Below are 16,913 nucleotides of genomic sequence, written 5' to 3' on the forward strand. Positions count from 1 at the left end.
TAAATTAAATAAAAAATAAGAATACAAATTTTTAACAGAAAATATTTAAGAAACGATTATTTAAATAAATTTATTAGAACAATTAAAAATAAAATATAATATATTTATTAAAAAAAACTTATTTAACTCTTTATTTAATAAAAAATTATTTAAGAACTTTTGCTTTTTATAGAGACACAAAAATATCTTTTTAACAGAAACCAAAAAATGTATTTTTAAAAGTGTAAATACCTTTGCCTTTGATTCATCATTATCTATCCACAGATTAGGAGAATCAAATCAAATCAAATATTATATTATATGATTGATGCTCCAAAATAACCTCAACCATTGCCAAAAGAATAAATAAATAAATAATACTAAAAGTTAATGAATTCGTAAACCTCACTACTCACTACTGTTGCATATATACCCTCACAGCAGCCGTCGTCATTTCCTCCTCACCACTCACAGCAGCCGTCGCCTCACTTCCGTCGATTCTTCTTTTCCTCTTGTCGTCGTCGGTTGCGTTTCAACAATCACTATCATTCCGTTCTATCACCGTTAATAACACCAGGTGCCTCTCTCTCTCTCTCTCCCCTATGGGTTTATGTTCCGGCGTCATTTTATGCCCTATATTGATATGTTTAATTTTCTAAATTCCCAAATCTCATTCATTTCTATTTGGTTTTGATTTTTGATTGAAAGTTCACCCCTAAAATTTGGTTGATGTTTTTTTTTTATTTTATTTGCATGTGTGTGGATGTGTTTTTTGGGTTGGAAATCATTTTCAAGGGCTATAGTAATGTAATACAAACTAGCCTTTTTCACATGATTTTTCCTCATCAAAAAATGGTCTTTCTGTAATGACTTAAGGACTGTTTGTTACATATTCCAATCAAGTGATTTTGATATTCAATACTTTGGAGATTTTTAAGAAATGCAGAAGTTGTTTTGTATTTGTCTATCTCAAGGAAAATTGCTTATTTTTTTTAAAAAAATCAGTTATAAAAACTGAATTTTTTAGAAGCTGCCGAAACTAGCATCTCATTTGAAGCGTTTTTATATTCTCATTTTTTTAAAAAGACGGTAACAAACGGACTAAATTTTCAAAAGTTATATTTTTTTAGAGGTGGTTTGTGTGGTTCTTAACTTAACCAACTATGATTTTATCAAATTCATAATTTTTTCAAAGTTTTTTTAAGTAATTAGACAAATGTTTAAAGTTTAGAAGGAGGGAACGGAATCCAATAAGATTTAGTGTGGATGTGTGTGTGATGTTCAATTGTGTCTAACTCGATTCTGTTTTTAATGAGTGATAATATTTGCACAATTGAACTTTTTAAGTGATATTTGACATATTTAGTATATTAATGGGTGGTGTTAAACTATACCACTTTTTGGGGTAAAACTTCTATGAGCATCCCTTTCATCCAAACTTATAGCTTTTATGCTCAAAATTGTTGACTAGTGTTTTTGATGACATAGTGGCTTCAGATATATAAATATGTCATTGCCATAGAAGAGAGTTTCAACCCAAATTAATTCGTAGTATTGCACTTTAGAATAGTTAAAGGTTCTTGAGTTATAATCAACTCATTCTTTGTGATTTGTTGAAGGCTGCTTTTAAAATGATCTCAACCGTCACACCATGCAAAACTTGGAAAGCATTGCACATGAAGTGGATTGCTTTTTTGCATAGTTTTTTTTTTTTTTTATATTCATATATATCTATATAAATACATGTAGTATATTTGATTGATTTTGAGCCATCAAAACACCCCTTCTTTCTTTCTGTTGGTCTCTAAAGTCTAGACTCTCGTGTCATGAAATTTGTTAAGAAAAATATATGAATATCTTGGTTATTTAGCAGTTTAAGATGGTTACCCCTCTATTGTAAGAGTGATAATTTCTTAAATGGAAAAAACTGTCAAAAACCAAGAAAATGCTTTGAAAGTACGGTTAGACATTTGGGCCACCTTAGCCCGCAGGGCTTTTGGGGTTTTTTGGCTTATGGGGCATTTATTTTCTAGGTCAAAACAATGAGTATTTATTTTTCATTAAATTGAAGACAAATACTTGAAAATCCTTTGCATTTTTACTAGCATGTTTTTTGAGAATTTTCAATTGATGAGTGTTATGCATATTGAATGACACAGGTTATTTAAACAACAATCTTGCAACAAGCTGAAGAGGGAATATTATTTGTGAGGAAATGTCGTCACCATCGTTGGTAGAGTCTCTTGTTCTTCAACTCCATGAGATATCTGCTGTCAAATTTGGCAACTTCAAGCTCAAATCTGGCATCTCCTCACCAATCTACATCGACCTCCGTCTCATTATATCATATCCTTCTCTCCTCCAGCAAATCTCTGAGACCCTAATTTCGTCCGTCTCTTCCACTTCCTTCGAACTTGTATGTGGTGTCCCTTACACTGCCTTACCCATTGCCACTTGTGTCTCTCTTGCTCAGAGCATTCCCATGGTCATGCGTCGTAAGGAAGTCAAAGACTACGGCACTGCTAAAGCCATCGAAGGTGATTTCAAGCCTGGCCAAAGTTGCTTAATCATTGAGGATTTGGTTACCAGTGGAACATCTGTTTTGGAAACAGCTGCGCCGCTACGTGCTGTGGGGTTAAAGATCAGTGACGCTGTTGTCTTGATTGATAGAGAACAAGGTGGGAGAGAAAATTTGGAGGAGAATGGCATCAAACTTCATGCAATTATTAAATTGACTGAAATGGTGAAAATTTTGAGGGATCATGGAAGACTTGATGACGAGATGGTTGGGGTTGTTACCAGATTCTTAGAAGAGAATCGGAAGGTTGCAGCTTTGTCAAAGGTCGACAAGCCAATTACTAAGGTCAAGTCTTTATCATTTGGGGAGAGGGCAAAGCTATCTAAGAATCTAACAGGAAAGAGGTTGTTTGAGATAATGGCTCAGAAGGAGAGTAACCTGTGTTTGGCTGCAGATGTCGGAACTGCAGCTGAATTGCTTGAAATCGCTGAGAAGGTTAGTAAGTGATTCTTCTATTGGGAAAACCTCCCATCATAAAGAGAAATATACTTTTATTTATTCTTAATTAGCTCACAGATTCTTGTTTTCTCTCTTATGTACTTGAAAGAGTCCTGTATTCTCTTGATTATTATCATCCGCTACATTGTAACTGGAATTTTGGCCACAACAATTATTTGTCTTTTAATTGATTTGATTCCTTTTTTCTGACAGGTTGGACCTGAGATATGCTTGCTGAAGACTCATGTCGATATTTTGCCAGATTTTACTCCTGATTTTGGCTCTAAGCTTCTCTCGGTATATTTCTGAAAGAATAAAAGAAACCTGTTTTGGTCATGTCTTTTTTGCCGTTCAGAATACATTAGCAACTTTTACCTAATACTATTTACAATTAGTTCACTAGAAGATTTCCTAGCATTTATTAAACAGAAGGATGGTTTCATGTCTTAAATCTATGATAAGTGTTTTATCATAAAACTTTTATCTGACTATAAATTTGTGTGAAGTTTTAAGGAATCTTCTACATTTCTGGTTTAGTGGTGTCTAATGTATGCTTTATGCTATTGAAGATTGCAGAAAAACACAACTTCTTGATCTTTGAGGATCGTAAATTTGCTGACATTGGTAACACAGTGACCATGCAATATGAAGGGTAAATATTTGCTCAATCATCTTGGATTCCTTTTTGTTCTGGATTCCTCATCTGGATCTAAATACTATATGACATTGTTCTATTTTAATATCTGCAGAGGGATCTTTCGCATATTGGATTGGGCTCACATAGTAAACGCTCACATAATCTCTGGTCCTGGAATCGTTGATGGACTAAAATTGAAGGTCTGTATAGATAGCCATTTCCTTTATAATATATACTAGTGTGCAGACGGGTATTAGTCCTCTTTCTTTATTGTGCTAAAGTGTGTAAATATTTTGTTATGTTTCTTTGTGTAATTTTAATTTTAACTTAAGTTGTTTATGTATTTTATGCACTTCGGTTGTTTGCATAAAAATCGCAATAAAAGAAGTTGCTGCAGTTACATATTTTCTTTGTTTAGAAAATGTTTAAAACCATAGGTGGTTCATTTAAGGGTAAAGGTGTGAACCGAAAAAGCCATACCAAAAGGTTTTTTGCTATTATATATTGTTGTGGATTATATATATATATATATATATATATGTGTGTTTTATAGCAAGTGTTAGGACTTAGATAAAGGAGAATTGGTTAGTAGAAGTAATGAATTGGTTGAGGTTGTTATAAGTAGTTAGACTATTATGTTTGTCAGTAGGTAGTTAGTGATCCTTCCCTCTCTTCTCCTAAGTGTACATGGAACCTATAAATAAAGGTTTCATCACTTATGAAAGTATCTTTTAGCAACTTTAGAAATTGAGTGGTGTAAAAACCTTGTAGGAACGTATCTCCGTTCTTGTGTATCATTTTCTTTGTTATTTCTTATCTTTTTACTAAATATTAGTGTTCTTCCTCTAAAACAATGGAATCCAATTCTTGGGTTCCTAACAACAAGAGTCTAATTGATAGTCTAACATGTTTCTTGATTGAACCATATTCAGGGTTTGCCTCATGGAAGGGGTCTATTGCTGCTTGCTGAAATGAGTTCAGCCGGTAACCTTGCCAAGGGAGATTATACCGCTGCTGCATTGAAAATTGCTGAGGAGCATTCTGACTTTGTAATTGGCTTCATCTCCGTCAATCCAGCATCATGGCCAGGGGCACCCATAAACCCTTCTTTCATTCAGGCAACTCCTGGAGTTCAAATGGTGACTGGTGGTGATGGTTTAGGGCAGCAATATAACACTCCATATTCTGTAAGTCTTTGCATGATTCCATGTTTTGATGTTGTGGGATTTTAGATACAAGGAGGTGAGAAAATAATAAGAACTTTGAATATTATTGATAATAATTGTTAGTAGCTTGATACAAAAGACTAAATACCAGTAATTCCTATATTCAAACGCCCTATTCACTACCCTCGCTTGTGATTTCATACGCATGTCTGCATACACAAATAATACATGGACATAAGAATAAGTAAGGATGAAGAAGAATTAAGAGGTATTAAAATACCGTGTCCTTCAAACTATAATATAGATTTTTTGGATATTCTGGGGCTAAGACCTAAATATCATTATTAAGATGGAAATGAAAAGCTATAAAATGAATTCTGTTCTGCTTGCTTACCTTGCCAAGCTAATTTGTATCTCAAGCCTTTTTTTTAATATCTAAGATTTTTTCCTTTGGCCCTACTTTATTGCTGCAATTTAGAACATCCATTCATGTTTAAACAATTCTATCGTGATCTTCAGCTAGTTTTATTTTATAGGCAAATTTTAGTGGTTAACATATTAGAGGGATAGAGAATTTGTTATCTGCAAAAGTTAAACTTTCAACCTCTTTCTTAGTGCTCCTTCAGCGTTTGGACCAAACTCATACCACTGGCCTAGACTTTTAGGGATGTGATCTTTATCTAATTGATTTTATGTCTTGCTTTCCCTTAAGGATAACTTGGTTGTGTGTAATAGGGATGGTATAGTTTTCCATCCAACCCATTAATCCTCTGTTGAAATTTCATTGCAGCAATATTTTTTTCCATCATTTTTCTGCTCTTTGAACTTTTTTTTTCTTTGTATTTTTCACTTATTCATATTTTGATCATACCGATCTTGACAAAACATTTTATCCAGGTCGTTTATGACCGGGGAAGTGACATTATAATCGTCGGACGCGGCATCATCAAAGCAGCAAATCCTGCCGAAGCAGCTCATGAATACCGTCTACAAGGATGGAATGCATATTTGGCCAAATGTGCTTGAGTGTTCTGCATTTTTGAAGAATAAAAATAAGAGGCAAAGTTATGTTTTTGTGGGACATCTAATCTAATTTCATTGTAGCCTAGAGGAAGGTTTTTGGGTACATTATAATGTTTCTAGACTTTTTTTCAGTTAGTAATTTATATTGAAGTGGCTTTTTTATGTAATCGGTTATTTCATTGTAGTTTATCAATTTTTGTGTTCCATCCTAAAATAGTAAAATTGATGAAAGTGACTCTATGATAATGCAAGCGTTATTTGTTATTTGCAGAGGAGGCAAAATGAATAGATTGAATAGATTTGGCTTGTAATGGATGAATCAAAACAATCTGTTAATCCATTTTCAATCCACTAAAAATTGTATAAAAAAATTCAATCCAATTTATCTATTAAAAATAAAAACCATTCAATCCATCAAGGCCTGAGAATCATATGAATAAGTGCCTACTTATGAGAACTACATTCAACCTGTCAAGAGGCTGATTGGGAGGAAAGATTTTGTATCAGAAGATATGTATGGACTTTATGCCAAGGTAGAAAATCTGAACATTATGAAAACGCCTACAAAAGATCTATCAAATCGAGACTTGAAATCAAAAACTACCATCTACATAAATTATATTTTTATTTAGTAAATATTTTGTTGTAGGGATTAAATTGTTTATTTAATTATTGTCAGTGACATAATTATTTATTTTTAATTATTGTCAGAGACTTCGTTATTTTTTTTATAGAAATTAATGTAGAATAATCAAGTTGATAAGTTATCGGATAAGTTAACAAAAAAAATTCAATTTTTTAACTATGGTTCACATAAAGACTAATTTAACCGAATTTATTTTTCTTGGGACTAATACTTTTATTTTTTACAATGATTAAATTGAATCTCTCAAAAATTTCAGAACTAAAGGTCTTTACTCTATTTTTAATGTATGAATATCCATCTAATTATTTTTTTTTTATCATTTTATTAAATTAAATATAATATATTTGTTATTGATAATACATTTTCTTTTAATCTTAATTTTTTTTTGATAATATATTAAAAATCAGTTTTGTTTTTTCAATAAAAAAATTAGTAATTTCTAAATAAAATTTTATTTATTATATTGCAAAACTGTATTTTTTTACTGAAAAATACATTTTTTTAAGAAACTAGTATGTTTTGTAAGAAAATATGTTTTTATACTATTTTTAAATTAAAAATAATAAATTAATATTATTATTTATTTATTATTTATTAAATAACAGAAAGGGTGATCAGTCCGAGGCGAACCACTATCAATATTATTAATTTCAGTATTAAAAATAAATTATTTATTTTTAAATTTACTATTATAAAAACTGATTTTTAAAATACTAAAAGAAGGTTCAGTTTTTTTTTCCAAGAAACATCCAATTTTAAACTAAAACACCGCCGGTCAAGAAAAAATAACAAAAACTTCTGATTTTCGAAATAATAATTAAATTATTTTCATAAATCACTTATTTTAAAATTATTAAAAAATTGTTTTTCTTAATTTATTTACCAAATCATTTTTTTTAAATTATAAAAGATACTCAATATTCTGTATAAACAACAGTTTTTTAAATATTATTTTTAAATCAATATTTATGGTATTTATTAAAAGCATCTATTTTATATTAATAAATGTAATCTATCGGATTTAATACAAAAAAAAAAATGTAATATATTGAATTTTTAAAAATGGATGGATGGATTGGTTTCATTCATATAATTAAATGAATGATTTGAATCCAATTCATTAGTTAATTTTTAGTTTTGTGGATGGATTAAATAGATAATAATTCAATGCAGGGGGGAATCAAACTTCAAAGGCTGCAAGGGCCAACTTCGTAAAAAGGAATCGTAAACTATATGCAGATTGTAGTAGAGGCAAATTTACGTGGAAGATAATCAATGCATAAAAGTTAAGAAATCGAATTTTCATTAATGCTATGGGTACCTATAAATTAATGTTGATATTTTTTAATTTAACGGATTATATTGATATTTTGTAATTTTGAGGAAACAATTAATGATACTTAAATGTCTATTTACTCAAATAATAATATAATAAAAAATACATTTGAAAATGTAGTAGTAAGTGGTAAGTGATCAAAATATGAGTTAAAAATATAATTGAATTAATTAGAATATAATTAACTATCAAAATTTAGAATATGGGAGAATTAATACGATCTAATTAATTAATATACAATATGTATTTATTTATTTAAAAAGTTTCTGTCTTTAGGCAATTTTACCAAATTAAATGTGTGATTCTCATTCAAGGAGTTCATCTATTCTTGCATTGATCTTCAACCATTTTTCTTTATGAACATTTGTCATAGCTTCTTGATAGTACTCTAACTCTCCACTATGAGTAATCATCACATATTCATGTGGAGGATATCTTTGAGAAGGTTGACGTTCTTTATGGTGAGGTACATGATCATCAGTTACATTCTCACCATCTATTTGCATATCTCCCCCATCAACAAAAGCTTATGTAGGGGATTTAGGCGCAACATCAATGTAACTTCTAGAAGATTTCGGTTTCTCGGCTTTATTAAAATCTTCAATAGTTTGGTTTTTAAGAAATATCACATCTCGACTTCTAATAATATCACATCTCAATTTCTAATAATTTTCTTGTCAATATCACTTTTTTTCTAGTCCTTGATTTGCTACGACTTTCAGAATTGTTGCATCTATGAAAATGTCTAGATTGATTTCTACCTCGTGACTCTATAATTAGTGATTCTGACTTTGAGGAAGAACCAATCAAACCACGTTCCTTTCTTCGAGCTTCTTCATTCAACATGCTCTCTTTAATTGTTGACATTTTTCAGCTTTCCACTTGGAGCTGAATTGGTCAATATGTCACAACAAGGACTTCCCAATTATCAGGCAAGGAACTCAACAATAACAACGCTTGCAACTCATCAACTAATTTAATATCTGTCGTTGTCAACTGATTCGCTCTATTATGAAAAATACTCATATACTCTACCATTGAATCCTCATATTTGTATTTCATATTCACCAGCTTTCAAATACAGAATGTTTTATTTTGCACATTATTTCGTTCATACAACTCTTTTAATTTCTCTCTCATCATGGTAACATATATTTCAGTTTCAACATGTGGATATACACTTAGATCCAACCACTGTTTAATCAATGTCACTGCTTTTTTATTCATTTTCTTCTAGTCAACGTTAGATTTATCTATTTGTTTAGCAGTGTCACCTTCAATAGGATCATACAAATCTTTATTGTATAACATGTCTTCCATAAGAATCTTCCTAAGTGTGTAATTAGAAGAGTTAAACTTAATCATATTCAGACCTTTATTTTCCTTCATTTAAATGCACAAATCAAATCAACTGAGCTTTGATGCTACTTTGTTGGGAAAAACCATAAATAACTATCTCAATAATGCAAAATATTTTTCCATCACCTGCGCAGATTAATGGCCAAACACAAAATACAATTCCACAGAACAACAATAATTGGTAAAAATTAAATATGTGACAAACACGATTTTTACCGTGAAAACTTCTCGAGAGAATAAAAATCACGAGAGTTTGTCTAGTAAGAAATTTTACTATAATAATTAACGGATGCATCAGAGTTTTAACACTAAGAAATATTCATCAACAATAACAGGGATTTGTATGGTTATATCCCTTTTTTTATTTTTAATTCCTCAAATGCCCTACTCTGAAATAATATTCCTTGAATGCCCTACTTTTCTGTTCTAATAGGAAGTCGTTCCCTGGGGAAGCGACCTCCTGAAGAGGAAATTTTTTTATGTTAATAGGAGGTCGTTTCCCGGGGAAGCGACCTCCTAATGCGTTGGTTTTTTTTTTTTGTTATATTTTAAAAATAGGTTATTATTAGAATTATTAATTTAATTATTTAAAAAATAAAATACTAATATTAAATTAAAATAAAGTATAATAATAAATTATAAATAAAATTTATATTTTAATTATTATTATTATTATTATTATTATTATCATTATTATTATTATTATTATCATCATTATTATTATTATTATAAATAATTATTATACGTATAATTAAAAATTATTATAATTAAAGTGATTAAATAATTATTATATTAAAATTTTAAAAAATAAATAAATTAAATGATAATAAAAATTAAATAATGATAACAATTAAATGAAAAGAAATTTATATTGATAACATGAAAATAAAATGAAATACATTAAATTATTAATTTAATTATTTAAAAAATAAAAATACTAATAATTAATTAAAAATACGTTAATAATTAATTATTAATAAATGTTATATTTTAATTATTGTTATTATTATAATAAATAACTATTATACTTTTAATTAAAAATTATTATACTTAAAATGATATTAAAAATTAAATAATAATAACAATTAAATGAAAAGAAATTGATATTGATAACTTGAAAACGAAATGAAATACATTAAATTAATAATAAAAAAGTACATCAATCAAATTTGAAAAAACAAAATACATTAAATTTATATCAATGATGTCCACCTAAATGACCCCAGTCCCACATGTACGATGTCGTCGAACTCGTCTAGCTCTCTGAACAAGTTGCGGTTCTTCCGGTTCATCGTCATTTTGATCATTTTCTTCAATGTAAGATGTAGATGGATTAGAACCACTGCCACCTGCTTCCATTAAATTTTGCGATTGTTGATTATACATTGAATCAAATACAACATATGCCGACTCATGAGTTGTGCACTGAGTTCCAAACAAATTATAGAGAAGCCCATCTTCAGTAGCGACGTGTATGTGAGGTGATGATGAAGATTGTCCTGCTGTGTATTGGTGTTGTGGGGTTGATTGGGAGGTCGATTGCACACGAGGATATGACGGCGGTTGTAAACGGGGATCACGGAGATATTGTTCTACAGATATAAACAATTTGGTGTGTTGTCTAAACCAAATCATATATTCTGTGCTATGACATAAAACACCTTGTACGATGTTACCTTGCAACACGTAATTATGGCGCTCATTCCAATGGTTTATTTCTTCCCTCCAAACCCAAGTCCAATTATCATCAATCCCACGCCTCATGTCGACCTCGTGATACGATTTCATGTCCTCTGGTGGTTGTGGTATTTGTTGATGTAAACCAAACTGGAGTGTGACCCTATCTGTATGATGTTTTTCAACAATATGATAACAGAGTAGATAAGTACATGCACTCCAAGTGGCCCTATCTTCTTCTGAAACTTCATGTTGGAACCCGAGATAAGGTCTCCAATAAAACTGACATGTAAAAAATAAGCTAAAGTAATTATAACAAGTATAAATAATAAAATATTTAAAAAAATTCAAATAAATGTGATTTAATATATTACTTCCTCAACCATCATGTGATCAATTGTTTTTCGATATCCTTCTACGTCGTTATGAGGAACTTTAGCAAAATTTAGACCACCAGAATTAAACCTGTCGAATATAATTAAAATAAAAATGTAATAAAATTATTAATATGGTAAGCAAGTGGTTTTAAAAAAAAATATAAAAATAATATAGTTACCTCTGTGCAAGTGGAAATATCCATGGTTTGGGAGATTCAGGAGCGACACAAGACAAACGATACCATGCCCAGTTTTGCAACAATAATGCGCATCCTCCCATAGATATTACACCAGGTTTCGTTGCAAGGCATAAGCAAAAAAAGTGAATTGTGGGTTATTGGTAAATTGAATGTGCCTCATACATGCACAAATTCTGTATTGTCACAAGATCATACGAAGCTCGATTCTAATATGATATGTCAAAGCATAATGCAAGTTGTGAAAGTGGATCCTTCAATCAAATTGAAGGTAATTGTTGCTCAGATTCGGTCTTTACATAACTACACAGTTAGTTATAAAAAGGCCTGGATAGGAAAGAATAAAGCGATCGAACAAATTTATGGCAACTGGGAAGAGTCTTACAATCAACTCCCACAATGGTTGTTGGTTATGAAAACGTTTGCTCCAGGAACTAAAATAGAAATGGAAACCATCCCAGCTTATCATGAGAATAGTTTGATAAATGGGATAAGGATTTTTCATAGACTATTTTGGGCTTTCGTTCCGTGTATATCTGCGTTTAAATTCTGCAAACTAATGGTACAAGTTGATGAGACTTGGCTGTACGGCAAGTACAAAGGAACTCTATTGGTAGCAATTGCACAAGATGGGAACGACAACCTATTGCTTATGCTATTGTGGAAGGTGAGACAAAAGAAGGTTAGAGTTTCTTTTTGAGAAATTTGAGAAAATTTGTCACTCCACAGGCCAACATTTGTTTGATTTCCGATAGACATGAATCTATTAAGAGTGCTTATAATAATCCGAATAATGGGTGTCAAGATCCTCCGTCAAAGCATATGTTCTGCGTCCGACATATTGCACAAAATTTTACAAGGGAATTTAAAGACAATGCTTTGAAGAAAAAAGTTATTTCTATGGGTAATAGTTTCATTCTTAATTTTTATAATTAGTGTAATTTTTAATAATTTTATTCTCAATTTATATAATTGTCTACTGTTTTAATACAGGTTACTCGATCAACGAGCCTACATATCGATATTACAGTAGAGAAATCAGCATGCTAAATCTGGAGGCTTTGAGATGGTTAGACAACATACCTCGACAAGATTGTATTCAAGCATTCGATGGAGGTAGTCGTTGGAGTCAGATGACAACCAACCTCGTGGAGTCAACCAACGCGGTATTAAAAGGCCCGCGCAACCTTCCCATCACTGCTTTGGTGCAATCGACTTATTTTAAAACAGGGACACTATTTCCAACCATGGGAAAACAACACGATCAATTTTAAGCTTCTGGTCAGGTATACACAAAACCTTGCATAGATTTTATGAAATTGGAAATAAGTAAATCCAATAGTCATAGGGTGGATAGTTTTGATCGGAGCAACCATACTTTCATGGTGCACGAGACAGTGGTTCCAAGAGAAGGGCGACCAATTGGTCATTTCAGTGTAAACCTTTCTAACAAGTGGTGCGATTGTGGAATATATCAAGCTAAACATATGCCTTGTTCACATGTCATAGCAGCATGCTCTAGCATAAAGTATAATTATTGGAGCCTTATACCTGATGTGTATAAAGTGGAAACAGTATTAAAAGTCTATGTTGAAGTGTTCCAACCCATACCAAACCAAAGATATTGGCCACAATATGAAGGTGTTAAGGTGTGTCACAATCCACTAATGCGGAGAGTCACGAAATGTCGTCCAAAGAGCAAACGCATTAGAATAGAAATGGACAGTAAAGAAAGAGAACCAAGAAAATGTGGGTTATGTCGGGTTTCTGGTCATACTAGAAAACATTGTCCAAACGCTGCTGGCACATCTACTCAAATTTGATTGATGTACTTTTTTATTATTAATTTAATGTATTTCATTTCATTTTCAAGTTATCAATATCAATTTCTTTTCATTTAATTGTTATCATTATTTAATTTTTATTATCATTTAATTTATTTATTTTTTAAAATTTTAATATAATAATTATTTAATCAGTTTAATTATAATAATTTTTAATTATACGTATAATAATTATTTATTATAATAATAATAATAATGATGATGATGATAATAATAATAATAATTAAAATATAAATTTTATTTATAATTTATTATTATACTTTATTTTAATTTAATATTAGTATTTTATTTTTTAAATAATTAAATTAATAATTCTAATAATAACCTATTTTTAAAATATAACAACAACAAAAAAAAACCAACGCAGTAGGAGGTCGCTTCCCCGGGAAACGACCTCCTATTAACATAAAAAAATTTTCTCTTCAGGAGGTCGCTTCCCCAGGAAACGACTTCCTATTAGAACAGAATAGTAGGGCATTCATGAAATATTGTTTCAAAGTAGGGCATTTGAGGAATAAAAAAATAAAAAAGGGATATTCCTGTACAAAACCCACAATAACAACAACCTTCCACTAAAGTGGGTATTTCAAAATAACTATTAGATAAGGTAAAACTAATAAAAGTGCATATTAAAATAACAAATTCAGTAGTAGAAATAACATGCTAAAATTGTATACCAAACGAAACAAATTTGCTATATATCTTTTACTATAAGAACCCAATTTTTCTTCTCCCTAGCCTGTTTTGTGTTTGTGCAGCGGCCTCTTTTCCTTTTTGTTCCTTAGAGCACTATCTCTACCTTATTTTTCTTTTTGCTTTTTTTTTTTTTTAACAAGTATGGATTTAAGTACAGCCCGTTAACACCCTTTTTTTTAACAATTAGGTTAGATATTTGCAACTTCACAAAGTTAAAAGACTGCTACCTAAAGGATAGTCGCGATTCACATTCACCGTATTCTTTTTATTGGCAAAGTTTTTTTATGCTTGCATTCAAGTAGTATAAATATATAAAATATTAAAATCTCAAGAGGGGCCTAGCCCCTATTGTCCTTAACCTATAAATGCTCCGATTTAATAGATGAAATTGTCACATCTTAGTTATTTGGAATTCAAACATGTTATATAAACTTACTTTTCTTAGGGCATTGCTAATAACTTCAACAACAAAAAAGTAGAAGTGTTTGTGGATTAGATTGGATGAGTTTTGGTCCAATTTGGTTTTTTATTTTAATTCAATTAAATTCTATTAGTTTCAATTAGATAACATATAGTATTTTTTCTCGTCAATCTATATCGATCAAATATAGTAACCAGCGAGTTAGTTTGAGTTGGATCATTGTGTCTTTTTTGTTTTATATAGCTGTTTAAATAATTTTTTTTAAAAAATATATATAATTATGTGATTTTCTCTCATGAAAAATTCATCATTTATACTAAATTTGATAATTTAAAATTTTAACGCTTGAATTTAATTGAAACACTTTTATATCAATACATAATTTTTTTAATTTATATTAAATTTAAACACACTTTTAATATCTTATTTTTCAAAATTAAACTTTTAGTCCTCTATTTTTAATACTGTGTTTTTTATCTTCTATTTTTAAACTTTTGGGATTGGCTTAGACCCTCTCCAATTTTAATGAATTGGCATTGAAAATGGTGATCGGAAAAATTATTATATGCATAGTCATCATTTTCCGTCACTATTTTCAATGTCAAATCATTAAAAATGAAGAGGATCAAGTCAATATGAAAAATTTAAAAATAGAGAATAAAAAACAATTTTAAAAATGGTGGACCAAAAATTCCATTTTGAAAAAATAGGGAGATCGAAAGTGTATTTTAGCCTATTATTATCAAAAAGTTTAAAAAAAAAAACACAAATTTTTTGTACAGGGTTGGCATGTGGGTTCACATGTAGAAAAATAAAAATCCTATTGCCTTGAGGTAAACCAGTTTGAGTTTGAACAAATTGGCTTGAGTTGAATCCGCTCTTGAACGAGTTTGAATAAAATATGAGATGGGTTGGTTTGAGTGAATGAGTCACCTCGATTCGTGAACACGGCTACATAAAAGCTATTCAAATTTTAAAAGAACATAATTGAGTTTGATAAACATTTTTTTTCTTCTAGAAAATAACTTTCATTCAAATGCTTAGATTAGAATAGTACAATCAAAATTGATTATATATTAGATAATATTATTATATATTAGTAGTAAGGGTATTTTAGATATTTTCTATTTTCCTCTATATATACTCATTGTAATCCTATTAACTTTAGTTTGGTTCATTATATGTTATGAAACCCTAGAGTGGTTGTTTCTCTTCTTCCTCTTTCTTCCTCTTTTCATTGTTAACATGGTATCAGAGCTTTGGTTGATTTTGGGATCTACCGTAGAGAAGAGAGAGACTATTTTGATAGAAAAGACAACCACCAAAAGAGAAAAGAGAAGAGTAACCTATTCCCGATTTTGTTAAATCAGTCTCAGAAAAACATCGATTGTGCATTCGTTAACAGTTGGATTGGGCTAATTTTTGGAATGCAGGTTCATAACCTTTAGGTCTTCGTCTTCAACGGTCGGATCGACGAAACAACGTTTGGAGAGGGAGAACTCGTGCTCGCACAACACCAAGTTATCCCTAATTTATTTTGTCTCAGTGATTGTGTTTGTCGTATTTTCCTGTCATTATTTGTTATGGCTGGTGTTAAGGATGATTCTCTTCAAGCTGTTAGTTTTCACCTCAATGGACAAAATTACTCTTATTGGAGTTATGTGATGAAAAATTTTTTGATTGGAAAAGATATGTGAGGTTTTGTTGATGGAACTTCTGTTAAGCCTAATAGGAGTACAACTAGCAAGAGATCTGCAAAAGATGCAAAAGGATGAAACTCAATATGCAAAAGATCTGAAAACATGGAATGTTAGTAATTCAAAAATTATTACTTGGATTAATAATTCTGTTGAGTTGTCTATAGGAGTACAACTAGCAAAATATGATACTGCTAAAGAGATTTGGGATCACTTGAAACGTTTGTATGTTCAGTCTAACTTTGCAAAACGTTATCAGTTGGAAAGTGATATTAGAGCCCTTAAGCAGAGCAGTATGACCATTCAGGAATTCTATTCGGCAATGACTAATCTGTGGGATCAATTGGCTCTTATGGAATCACCTGAGTTGAAAGCTGTCAAAGCATACATTGATCAAATAGAGGAGCAACGTCTGGTTTGGTTTCTAATGGCTCTTCGTGATGATTTTGAGGGCCTTCGTGGAGGTATTTTGCATCGCTCTCCCCTTCCTAATGTTGAAACAGTAGTTAGTGAATTGTTGGCAGAAGAAATCAGACTTAAGACTCATTCTGGTGTGTTAGATAAGGAAATTCTCTCAACTCCTCCATCTGTTTTTGTTGCTCCTGTTCAAAAAAAAAAAAAAAACATCTCAAGGGAGAGTTGGGCTTGGTAATGATGAATGTGCATTCTACAAAGAAAAAGGTCATTGGAAAGCACGTTGTCCGAAATTGGGGAAAGCACATAAGAAGAATTTTAGGGGGTCATCGTCCAATGATGTTGCTTCTGCTCCTCCTACCATTGACTCTAGTTCTGGTTCTATATACTCATCTGAGACTGCTTCCCAAATATCTAATATTGCAGAA

General features: G+C 30.7%; 3 protein-coding genes across 3 annotated transcripts; 2 read left to right on the forward strand and 1 right to left on the reverse strand.

The window, feature by feature from the left end:
- The first annotated feature begins 393 nt into the window (after nt 1-393).
- Nucleotides 394-6,091, forward strand: LOC101512810 (uridine 5'-monophosphate synthase). Its single transcript, XM_004514415.3, has 7 exons — nt 394-556; nt 2,139-2,992; nt 3,209-3,292; nt 3,565-3,647; nt 3,745-3,832; nt 4,565-4,819; nt 5,696-6,091. Exons 2-7 carry the CDS (start codon nt 2,195-2,197, stop codon nt 5,822-5,824), a joined length of 1,437 nt encoding a protein of 478 aa, XP_004514472.1. The 5' UTR covers nt 394-556; nt 2,139-2,194; the 3' UTR covers nt 5,825-6,091.
- Nucleotides 6,092-8,108: 2,017 nt separating this feature from the next.
- LOC105852973 (uncharacterized) lies at nt 8,109-11,510 on the reverse strand. Its single transcript, XM_012719905.3, has 6 exons — nt 11,396-11,510; nt 11,214-11,304; nt 10,401-11,121; nt 9,216-9,288; nt 9,078-9,133; nt 8,109-8,299 (listed from the first exon to the last, which is right to left on the reverse strand). Exons 1-6 carry the CDS (start codon nt 11,494-11,496, stop codon nt 8,109-8,111), a joined length of 1,233 nt encoding a protein of 410 aa, XP_012575359.1. The 5' UTR covers nt 11,497-11,510.
- Nucleotides 11,511-11,645: 135 nt separating this feature from the next.
- LOC140920360 (uncharacterized) lies at nt 11,646-12,463 on the forward strand. Its single transcript, XM_073368621.1, has 2 exons — nt 11,646-12,080; nt 12,407-12,463. Exons 1-2 carry the CDS (start codon nt 11,646-11,648, stop codon nt 12,461-12,463), a joined length of 492 nt encoding a protein of 163 aa, XP_073224722.1.
- The last annotated feature ends 4,450 nt before the right edge of the window (nt 12,464-16,913 follow it).

The sequence above is a fragment of the Cicer arietinum genome, chromosome 5, assembly GCF_000331145.2.
Source record: "Cicer arietinum cultivar CDC Frontier isolate Library 1 chromosome 5, Cicar.CDCFrontier_v2.0, whole genome shotgun sequence".
NCBI lineage: Eukaryota > Viridiplantae > Streptophyta > Magnoliopsida > Fabales > Fabaceae > Cicer > Cicer arietinum.

What these genes read in the sequence shown, in the direction of transcription:
- LOC101512810 (XM_004514415.3), top strand. Translation starts at nt 2,195, where the DNA reads ATGTCGTCACCATCGTTGGTAGAGTCTCTTGTTCTTCAACTCCATGAG. An exon ending in GTGACCATGCAATATGAAGG is followed by an intron (nt 3,648 to 3,744) that starts GTAAATATTTGC and finishes TAATATCTGCAG; the next exon opens with AGGGATCTTTCGCATATTGG. An exon ending in AATATAACACTCCATATTCT is followed by an intron (nt 4,820 to 5,695) that starts GTAAGTCTTTGC and finishes CATTTTATCCAG; the next exon opens with GTCGTTTATGACCGGGGAAG.
- LOC105852973 (XM_012719905.3), bottom strand. Translation starts at nt 11,496, where the DNA reads ATGGGAGGATGCGCATTATTGTTGCAAAACTGGGCATGGTATCGTTTG. An exon ending in ATATTTCCACTTGCACAGAG is followed by an intron (nt 11,305 to 11,395) that starts GTAACTATATTA and finishes TATATTCGACAG; the next exon opens with GTTTAATTCTGGTGGTCTAA. An exon ending in CAAAGTAGCATCAAAGCTCA is followed by an intron (nt 9,134 to 9,215) that starts GTTGATTTGATT and finishes TTACACACTTAG; the next exon opens with GAAGATTCTTATGGAAGACA.
- LOC140920360 (XM_073368621.1), top strand. Translation starts at nt 11,646, where the DNA reads ATGCAAGTTGTGAAAGTGGATCCTTCAATCAAATTGAAGGTAATTGTT. An exon ending in TGCTTATGCTATTGTGGAAG is followed by an intron (nt 12,081 to 12,406) that starts GTGAGACAAAAG and finishes GTTTTAATACAG; the next exon opens with GTTACTCGATCAACGAGCCT.